This window comes from Notolabrus celidotus, chromosome 22 (genome assembly GCF_009762535.1).
Source record: "Notolabrus celidotus isolate fNotCel1 chromosome 22, fNotCel1.pri, whole genome shotgun sequence".
Lineage (NCBI taxonomy): Eukaryota > Metazoa > Chordata > Actinopteri > Labriformes > Labridae > Notolabrus > Notolabrus celidotus.
In genome coordinates, this window is record NC_048293.1 from 21,274,788 (window position 1) to 21,284,876 (window position 10,089).

At 39.1% G+C, this 10,089-nt stretch overlaps 2 protein-coding genes across 2 annotated transcripts; one reads left to right on the plus strand and one right to left on the minus strand.

Moving 5' to 3' along the window:
* Positions 1–667: 667 nt before the first annotated feature.
* On the minus strand, positions 668–3,665 carry LOC117806543 (interferon-inducible GTPase 5-like). The gene is made up of 3 exons (XM_034675490.1): positions 3,548–3,665; positions 2,350–2,922; positions 668–2,253 (listed from the first exon to the last, which is right to left on the minus strand). Exons 1-3 carry the CDS (start codon positions 3,624–3,626, stop codon positions 1,616–1,618), a joined length of 1,290 nt encoding a protein of 429 aa, XP_034531381.1. The 5' UTR covers positions 3,627–3,665; the 3' UTR covers positions 668–1,615.
* A 1,147-nt stretch (positions 3,666–4,812) lies between these two features.
* On the plus strand, positions 4,813–9,811 carry LOC117806837 (interferon-inducible GTPase 5-like). Its single transcript, XM_034675914.1, has 3 exons — positions 4,813–4,883; positions 7,675–8,248; positions 8,749–9,811. The coding sequence occupies exons 2-3, from the start codon at positions 7,693–7,695 to the stop codon at positions 9,378–9,380; spliced, it is 1,188 nt and encodes a 395-aa protein (XP_034531805.1). The 5' UTR covers positions 4,813–4,883; positions 7,675–7,692; the 3' UTR covers positions 9,381–9,811.
* The last annotated feature ends 278 nt before the right edge of the window (positions 9,812–10,089 follow it).

Sequence of the window (10,089 nt, forward strand, 5' to 3'; positions counted from 1 at the left end):
GCTGAGGACTCAGTTTTGACTTGGACTCTGAGGGCAGGAAGGTTCCTACCTGAGTGAAATGTCTCAGATGTGTTGAAGCATCAGACGCGATGAGGGCTGTTTGGATTCTTTAAATGTTAAGGAAAGCAGCGTCAGTGTTTCCCTTATCACCTCCTCATCTCAGGAAACACAGGACCACTCTTTACTAAAGAGAAGTAAAGTTCATGAGCCACACCTCCTTACATCAGCTCTTGTTAAAGTGACACAAGCTCACACATCTTCTGGAATTTGTAGTCTTACACAGCAAACTCATCTGACATCTGTAACCTCTGCCTACTTCAAAGTGTAGTCAGCTGCTCTGATTTAATCCTGCAGTGTGTGACAGTTCATATATTCAATACAGAACAACTACTTAACCTATTTAAGTACCTGTTGAGGTATTTTCATTTGGAACATCATACAAGTAGACAAATGTCCTGCCCCCCTTTTCTGGTTGAACTGGTCTGTGTTGTCTCAGATGTTTATGCTAAAGCTATTATTACATGTAGGGAACATCTGGTACGGTGTTACCTCCCATCTTTGAGCTTCTTTGCAGATTGCTTTGGCACTGTGTACTGTTTGCTCCTTCTTGTAAGAATAAAACTCATTAAAGAAACTTGATCTGTCTAAAGCCCTTTATTCGGTTTAACATATACAGAGGAAAATGTCACTTTTCAGAGGAAGGCAAACAGAAGGTGCAAGTCTCAAAATGCAGATTCATAAGAAAATGATTTAATAAACTAAAAGAGAGAAACAAAAACTTCTTTCTTCAACCAAAAAACACAAAGAGCGCAACAAGGAGACAACACGGGGACGGGTATGACACACAATGAACTAACACAGGAGAGGGGACTCAGAGAAACTAAATACACAGGGTAACAAGCAACAGGTGCGGACACAGGTGAAACAAATGAGTGTGATCTAATTGAGGAAAACACACAACGACAGGAAGTGAAACTAAACCAGACACACAGGGTTTAAGAACTACAAAATAAAACAGGAAACACGACAGACTAGAAACACACATGGAATAACGACACAAGAGAAGGTACCAAAAGACACAAGGAGGACTAAAGGAACTTACTAAATACACTAGAAATCAAAGAAAGAAAACAACAAAGAAAATACAACACAAAAACAAAAGTGACTTATGACAGTCGGCACATTTTCCACAACTTAAAGAAGTCAGAACAAGAAAACAAGCGAGTGAAAAGAAGATAGTTGCACAAGTTTCAAATCGATCTAAGTTCAAGTGAACTGTTTTTAACCTGACTTTTAGGATTTCATGTTTTCATTATGTCGATCCAATCCATTTTAAACTGAAGAGTAAAGAACATCCATGATTTAGGCGTGAGAAATATTCACTCATTCTTTTACAAGTGACACTTATATTTGAAGAATGCAATAATCTCATTGGTGCGCTCAATGTTGACGAGTCAAACATCACATTACCCAGTCTGCCCAATGTGTCTGACATATCATTCATTCACAGCCTTTCTACGACTGTAAAATTGCAACGCACCCACTAAATTAATTCAGGAGCTCATTTGTGTCGAGCTCTTTGTCAGACTTAAGTTCTGCTCTGTTTCTAACCCTGTCACACTGCTGTGTTCAAACCTAGGGCCTTTTTGAACACCCTCTGTGCATCATCAGCGAGCATGTTGAGGAAAGTGTGGAGAGCACTGTAGGTGGAGGTAAAAGAGAGGGTCATCGCTACAGGGATTCCCAATAATGGAATGAATCTGGACCCCTCTTCGGCTGCCATTAAAGCTAATTCAGCAGCAGACATGGAGAGTACCTTTATGATGAGCTCTTTGTTTATTTGTGTTGCAGCCAGTGGTGATGTCATCACTGCTCTGAGATCACCTAAAGGCACACCCGTGCTAAGAGCAAGATTTTGCAGTGACTCACTATCGAGGCAAAGGGTAGCTTGGAACATAACAGCTGCATTGACAAGCATGGATAGGTCGGCCACAATAGAGAGCCCAGGAACTGGTGCAGATGCTATGCCTGCAGATATGAGGCCATAATACTTTAATTTACTTTGCAAAACCTTTTTCTTCTTCTCGATGATCCCCTGGCTGATATTTGGCATGGCTAACAGGAAGACGTCCTTCTTGTGTTCAGGAAGTTCTCTCTGCAGGGTCTCCTGTAACTGCTTGAAATCATAGAGCTTGAGATCAAAGCTGGACACCAGGAAGACCTGAGGAGACTCAAAACCTTGATCCTGAAGACCTGTTAAACAAACACAGTTCAGTTTCATACTAACACATTGAAGAGACAAAGCAAATCTTTTTTGTTGTTGAAGAACATGCCATTTAATAACTGAACCTTGAATGCAATTTTCCCTGATTCCTCCAAGGGTTCTTCCTGCATTGAAGTCCCGTGTACTCCTCTCCTCAGCACGTAAGTTGTCGTCAATCTTCGAGCGAACAAAGTAGAACTTCTTCTCCATCTTCTGGATCTCCTTCGCCAGCTTTACGTCATTTTCTCTGAAGCGATCAGCTGAGACGATGATGAAGAAGTCAAACTTCTCGAATCCAACCTTCTTCAGGTACTCTGCAGTTGGATAATTCATAGTGCCGATACCAGGAAGATCACAGAATGTTACATTGGGAAAGATTGGATGGGGGTACGGTGTGACCTCCATGGTGGTTTCATTACAACCAGTAGGAGCAGCTCTCTCATCCCTGTTGTCTACGCCTCTTAAAGCATTAACAAAGGTGGATTTACCAGAGCCAGACTCTCCTGTGATGGCAATATTCAGTGGAGTGTTCTTCTCTTTCTCTAAACACTCCTGGATTTTTGCAGCTCCTTCAGCAGGACTCTTATTCATTGCCTCTGTGATCTCTCTCATTAACTCCATGGTTTCTAAGGATTCTGGTTGATCCATCACAGCAAGCTCTGCAGGTAAAGAAAAACAGGTAAGTAATTATATTCTCTTTTTTTAATAAAGCAAACTAAATCAGCTTCTTGAGTTTACATCCTTCTGAAACACTCTAATTATTACCCAGCTTTGTTCTTACCTGCTGTGTTAATACTTGATTCTGATTGGTCAAAACCTCATAAACAAGGTTATAGATTCTGGATAGCAAGAATGACATGAAAATCGGCCTCTGATATAAATCGCATTAGGGTTAGGGTTGATGCCATGCATTCCAAAAAGTTGGAATAGGGACAAGAAAACACAGAAAGAATTGTGTTATGCTCACTATTGTCTTCTGGCAAACATGAAGAAATGTAATACTAACATAATCTGAACCACATATAACTTGTTTTTAACAGCAGGGTGGGGGTGAATAAACGCTTGTATGCACACCTTTTACGCTGCATTATAATCAAACACAACAGACCAATGCACCGTACCAATGTGTGCAGGCTGACATGAATTCATCCTCTCTGGAAAAAGCTGAGCTGTCAAAATAAAGCATCTATTTAAAGTCTAATGAATCATCATGACCTACCTGTACCTGTTTGTCACTGTGATAAGCAGCTAGAGGACTTGTGCTGAAGATTAAAAGCTACTCACCCTGGAGTCCTGATGTAGAGGCAGATGAGAGGAGAGCAGGACACTGAACCAGTTCTTCAGCTGCGACAATAACATCCATCCTACACCAACAGAGTTTATCAGAGAGTCCAGACTTCTTGTTTAGATCCTCTGGTTGGTTATTTGAAGAGCAGCAGACTTTGAAAAATCATCTTTATCTATATGAAGAAATTTGAGTTGCACACTCCCCCTGCAGGTTACTAAAATCATAAACTCGTATTTTTACAGGACTGTTCTTTGTCAACGAAAGGAATCCTCCTTTTATGCTCAGTTTTCATAACAACTTTGTTTGTTCAGAAACTTTTAATGGTGGAAACTCTCAAGCAACTTTCAGAGAGTGTTTCAGAGTTCTATAATGACACAACTGTATAATACTTTCCATGGAGATATACAGTATGTCATTATAGATATATGTCCATTATAATTGGCAATATAACCATCAGGCTGTTTAATCTGTTGCTGCTGTGTTTGTTTGTTTACAATTATTAATAATAAAACACACAATAATATTATCATAACTACTACTACTACCAATAATAATAAGTCTCATAAAAATACAATTATAATTATTATAATAATTATTGTTATTATTAATAATATTAATATTTGTACTATTATTACTATTATTATTAGTAGTAGTAGTAGGAGGAGGAGGAGCGATCTGTGATGAAGTGAACCCTAAGTCATTGTCTCTGCAGGAAACTTTCTTCTTTTGTTTCAAACTTTTTCTCTCACTTTCCTTCTTTGAAAATAACTTCTGCACATTTGTACAAATCTAAATCACAACCTATACAGGTGAGTGCAAATGGAAACCACATTTTTACAGCTGAAAGATATAACAGCACTTCTGAATGTGTTTACTATTATAAATGTAGCTGAAAGGTCTTTAATAAACAATGTCTCTAAAAGCCTCATGAAGGCTCCTGACTTCAAAGTTCCTGAACAGACCAAAACATTTAAATAAAATAAAACCATGAAGGATGATTTCTTTGTTCCAGTCCTGGAAAATTAAGTGACAATAACACAATAAATATGAGGCCATGGTTTGGTAACCTACAGAGTGTGAGATTGTGCAACTTCAGCTGTTTCTGATAGATGAAGCTGCTTCTTGTAAGTCAGCTGTTTCTCAAGTGACCAATCAGTGGTCTCAAATTAACAGAGGACTTTTCATTGGTCACTGCCCAGAGGGTTGGACTCTCTGAAAATAAAATTCTGTCTATATAAAACGACAGAAACAGTCTGGGTGTTACTCTTACAAGTGAAGAACTGGTTCAGTGTCTTGCTCTCCTCTCATCTGTCTCTACATCAGGACTCCAGGGTGAGTAGCTTCAAATCTTCAGCACAAGTCCTCTAGCTGCTTATCACAGTGACAAACAGTTACAAGTAGGTCAGAGGTCATGATGATTCATTAGACTTTAAATATACGCTTTATTTTGACAGCTCAGCTTTTTACAGAAGCTGACAGGCTGACAATTTATGTCAGCCTGCACACATTGGTATGGTGCATTGGTCTGTTGTGTTTGATTATAATGCAGCGTAATGTGAAACTTTGAATGGGAGGGGATAAACAGGAAATGTGTCCTGAAGATGATTTGTCTGATGTTATATCTTCTGGTTGATGGTGGTGTCTCATGGTCAGTGGTGTGCATACAGACATCTGTGTTGATAACACCAAAGTCTTAAATTCCCCCCACCCTGCTCTGCAAGTTTTCTGGTTTTTCATTCCTCCTTAAATTGTCAGAGTTAGCTACAACAGAATTAGGTAAAATGATGCAATACTATAACAAGATAGAGGAAAGTGACGTGAAGTACTGATAAATAAAATAAAGAATAATAGGATGGAATAAAATAGATAAAAATGATGCTATAACAATGGTCATGAAGGTTATAATGCAGTCCATGGCTAAAAGGAAATTACTCCAAGTTAAAAGCCAGATTAAAATGATAAGTCTTCAGTTGACTTTTAGCTCACTGTTTTAATGCTCTCTGGCCGGTGTTTGTGTGAGACACACGAGGAACATTAAAAAGGGAAGCATTCGAGGACCTCAGAGATCGTGGTGGAACATAAAATGAGAGGAGATCAGTGATGTATGGAGGAGCAAGGCTGTTAAGAGCTTTAGAAACAAGTAAAATAACTTTAAAATCAATTCTTAAACAAACCAGTAACCAGTGCAGATAAGAGGGTTTATGTGATCTGTTTTCTTTTTTCCGTGTTAAAACTGGCAGCAGCATTTTAAAAGAGTTGTTTTTTTTGGAGACTTTTTGGGCAGACTGGTGAAAGGGAGTTGCAATAATCAATACGAGTGGTGATAAAATAATGAATTAAAATTTCAGGGTCTTTCTGAGATAAAAAAAAAAAAGTCTGACTTTTGCTATGTTTCTAAGATGGTAAAATGAAGTTCATACAATCTTATTAAAATGAGCATTAAATTGAATCTGAAGCTAATACCACTGATACTGTAAAACACAGCACTACTGCTTTGTACTTTGTCTCTGTCTGCTTTTGTTCCTATTTAAAACAAAACAACAGTTTTATCGTTTGATTTTAAAAGTTCTTGCTCATCCATACATTGATGTCAGAGAGGCAGTTGAGACAGAGATGTTCAGTTGGTTGTCGTCTGCATAAAAATGATAGTGGATGGTGATGAGCGATTATATGACAGTGGAAGTGTACAGTGAAAATGAAATAGGCCCCAGAATGCTTACTTGAGGAATACAATAGTTAAAATCATGTGTCTTGAAACTCACAAGCACCATGGTTGATGAAAACTGTCTGTTAAAAAGATAAGAATGATTTAAAATAGGTGATGGATTTAAAAGTCGCTCAATGGTGGTAAACAGCACTCTGAGATTGTTTTGGTTATCTGAAATGATCTTTGAGGAATGGGCTGGACTGCATTATTATAAATAAAAACTTGCTCTTTAAAAATGTCAAAATGAACCTGTAATGTGTTTTTCCTCCAGGGTCTCTCTGCTCTCCTGCATTCTCTCTTAAAGCTAGGGTTTGTCGTTACGGAAAACTAGCATGAATTTGAATGTAGCATTTCCTCAGGACTCGGTCTAACCCCTCCCCCCCTCCCTTTGGAGCTCCTCCAAAACGACGCCCCCGCTCACATGCACGAGCGCCGCTGATTCATGACCATATGATTGTGAGTGATTCAAAACCGGTCCTCATGAAAGTTAAAAACACAAAGAAACATGGCTGCTGTTAGTACTAACAACTCACAGCAAGCTGGAGAGAGGAGAGACAAGAGGAGAAGTTCTTCATTCATTCAAACATTGATTGTTGTTTTGTTGGTTGGTGTGATCACGGCCGACAGTGACCGGTTATTAAAGATCAACGTGTTCACGAACTGGCTCGTCATCCCTACAGTGTCCGAACGAACGCTACAACATATACATTTCTGTAGGACTTACTAGATGTCATTATTCTTTTGCTTGTCAGAGCCCCTGTGCTGAGAACTTTTTAGACTCTGATCCGGACTACAGTCCTGAGCAAAGTACCTCATAGGGTCAGAGGGGACAGGCCTGAGGTCGAGTGAGAGGGGCAGTCAGTAGAGTCAGGGGAAGCAGAGGCACGGGAGTGCACACCGGGGAAATGTACGCGCAGGAGGCGGGCAGAACAGCAGGACGGGATTCGATTGGTTCAATAATTTGGCTCCTGATAGCAGTGATTGGTTGGTGTTTTCCCAGGTTTCCCCTGGCTGTAGATAGCGGCTATTTTTACCTCTTTTTTAAGAACACGTTATGACAAAAAGGGTATCTAAATCTGACTACCAACCCCAGCTTTAAGCTGACATATAGCAGCAGTTTTCAGGTGGTTTGAGGCTGCTTTGTTTCTTTGTGGTTTGTTGCTGGGGCAACAGTGTCTACAGAGAATTTTAGTTTTTTATTAACAATGTCATCAAGTGAGATTCAAGAGGGAGGGATCATAGACAGCAAATGCACCATCACCTTTTGTTTTGAAGTCAGAGTTAGTTATTAAGGCGTTAACTTTGACAGCCCTAATTTGTTGACAAATTAAGTGAAATTAGATAAAAGTAGCTTCACTTTATTTAAATATTTACTAGAGAATAACCATGACTATCAAACTTCTCTTCTACTCACAGTTTTCAAAAAGAAGCATCATGGGAAATCTATTTTCAAAGAGATCAGTTGAAGATGAAGTTAAAGAAGCTCTACTGAACAATGATGAAGCCTTAGCTGCTGCAACGATCCAGGAGTATTTGGATGAGGAGAAAAGCATCCCTCTGAATATTGCCGTCACAGGAGAGTCTGGCTCTGGTAAATCCACCTTTGTTAACGCCATTAGAGGCATAGATGATGATGATGAGAGAGCTGCTCCTACTGGTACTGAAGAAACCACCACAGAGGTCACACCGTACCCCCATCCAAACTTTCCTAACGTCACAGTTTGGGATCTTCCTGGTATCGGCACCGTGAAATTTCCAGCTGCAAAATACCTGAAGCTGGTTGGATTTGAGAAGTTTGACTTCTTCATCATCGTCTCAAGTGAACGCTTCAGAGAAAATGACGTGAAGCTGGCGAAGGAGATTCAGAAGATGAAGAAGAAGTTCTACTTTGTTCGCTCAAAGATTGACAACGACATACGTCAGGAGGAAAATAAAAATGACTTTAATGAAGAAAGGACCCTCGGACGAATCAGGGAAAACTGCATTCAGGGTAGGTGATGTATCCTAAAGAAGACAGAAAAGATCAAAGTGTCTGTTTATACTTCAGTGCTTACGATGTTCTTCAAACACCAAAGCTGTTAGCTGTCTTTAATTTTGTGTTTCAGTTTCTCAGATTACAGAAATCCAATAACTTTCTGTTCACTGTTAACTAACAGCAAATGTGTCTGATAGAACCTGACTTCATGTTTCACTTGGTAACTTCAGGAACTTAAAGCACCAGACTCACAAATATTAACACAATAAACTTACAATTATGTTGCATAAAGTAATAATCAAGCATCCTAAATATGAATGTGGGGAGGAGTTTTGTGTATTATCATACCATGAAGGTATTTAAAGATGACTAGAAATATGAGACCCACTTGAAACCACAGACCAATACTAGATTTTACCTCTAGTGGTTCTCTGTTGAGATCACACCCTTATGGAGGAAAAACTTGAGTTGTTAAAAAGCCCTTCAGACTATTTTGTGTTTCCTTTTTGACACAGGTCTTCGGAAACCAGGTGTGGAGTCTCCTCAGGTCTTCCTGATGTCCAGCAATAAGCTTCACCTCTATGACTTCCCTAAGTTACTGAAGACCCTGGAGGGAGAACTTCCTGAACTCAAGAGGGACGCCTTTCTGATTGCCATGCCAAATATCAGCCTGGAGATTATCGACAGGAAGAGAGAGGCTTTTAAATCAAAGATAAAATACATTGCTACTCTCTCTGCAGCTGTAGCAGCTGTACCAGTTCCTGGTCTCTCTATTGCTGTTGATTTAGGCTTGCTGGTCGGTGCTGTCACTCGATATGTATTTGGCTTTGGTCTCAACACCTCCTCACTAAAGAGGATGGCCAACTACACAGGTGTTCCTTATGAGGAATTGAGGAAAGTCATTGTGTCACCACTGGCAGCAGAAAAAATAACTCCTGATCTTGTTTTGAAGACATTAATTCAAACTGCTAGCATCCCTGCTTTAATGGCAGCAGAGGAAGGGGCCAGATTCATTCCAATACTTGGAATCCTAGCATCAATGGCCCTCTCTTTTACCCTGACCTACAAAGCTCTAAACATTTTTCTCAACAAGCTCGCTGACGATGCACAGAAGGTTCTCCAAAAAGCTCTGGGTTTGACCACCTGAGTGTGATATTGATTTTGTAACGGGGATGGAACCCCAGTTTAAGTACGATTGTTCCAGCTGCTGTGTATGAAACAAAATTATGAATTAATCATATAACCTTTTAAAAAAAACACTTTTAGTTTGAGCAGCACTTTTTATAGATTGTTCATCAGACGATTCACAGTTGCTTTTTACCATCCGATCTATCTGCAGCTACTTTTCAAATGTAAACATTACTAAACAACTTGAAGCTTAAAAGCACATGAAGACATGCTTCTTTCTTTTCCTCATAGTTACTCTTATTTTTATATAAAACATTTTATGATGAAGAAAAACTTTAAATATCAGTACTTTGTTCAAATCAGGTAAGAGGATAGTTAATGTCAAGAGATTTTGTTTCTGTTCTTAAAGATGTTCTTCAGTTTCAAATAAAATCATGATAAGGAGCTGAATTTGGTTGTTTTGTCTTTGTATGAAACACTTACATTTTTATTATCAATAATAATAATAATAATAATAATAATAATAATAACTTGAGTGTGCACAGGTAAGCAGGCATTCTTTAGTTTATCTGCAACAACATCTCATACAACACATCACACAACACAAGCAAAGAGATCAGGAAGTTAAATCACGTGTGAGGAGAGTGAAGCAGAGAGAACATCAGAGAGTCACACAAAGAGATAAACCAGCTTCTACAGATGCTCTGTAAAAACCCTCCACCACATCA

Coding starts and splice junctions, on each gene's coding strand:
- LOC117806543 (XM_034675490.1), bottom strand. CDS start 3,626: ATGGATGTTATTGTCGCAGCTGAAGAACTGGTTCAGTGTCCTGCTCTC. Junction 2,923..3,547: donor CTCTACATCAGGACTCCAGG/GTGAGTAGCTTT, acceptor CTTTACCTGCAG/AGCTTGCTGTGATGGATCAA. Junction 2,254..2,349: donor CAGGGAAAATTGCATTCAAG/GTTCAGTTATTA, acceptor TTTGTTTAACAG/GTCTTCAGGATCAAGGTTTT.
- LOC117806837 (XM_034675914.1), top strand. CDS start 7,693: ATGGGAAATCTATTTTCAAAGAGATCAGTTGAAGATGAAGTTAAAGAA. Junction 8,249..8,748: donor CAGGGAAAACTGCATTCAGG/GTAGGTGATGTA, acceptor TTTTTGACACAG/GTCTTCGGAAACCAGGTGTG.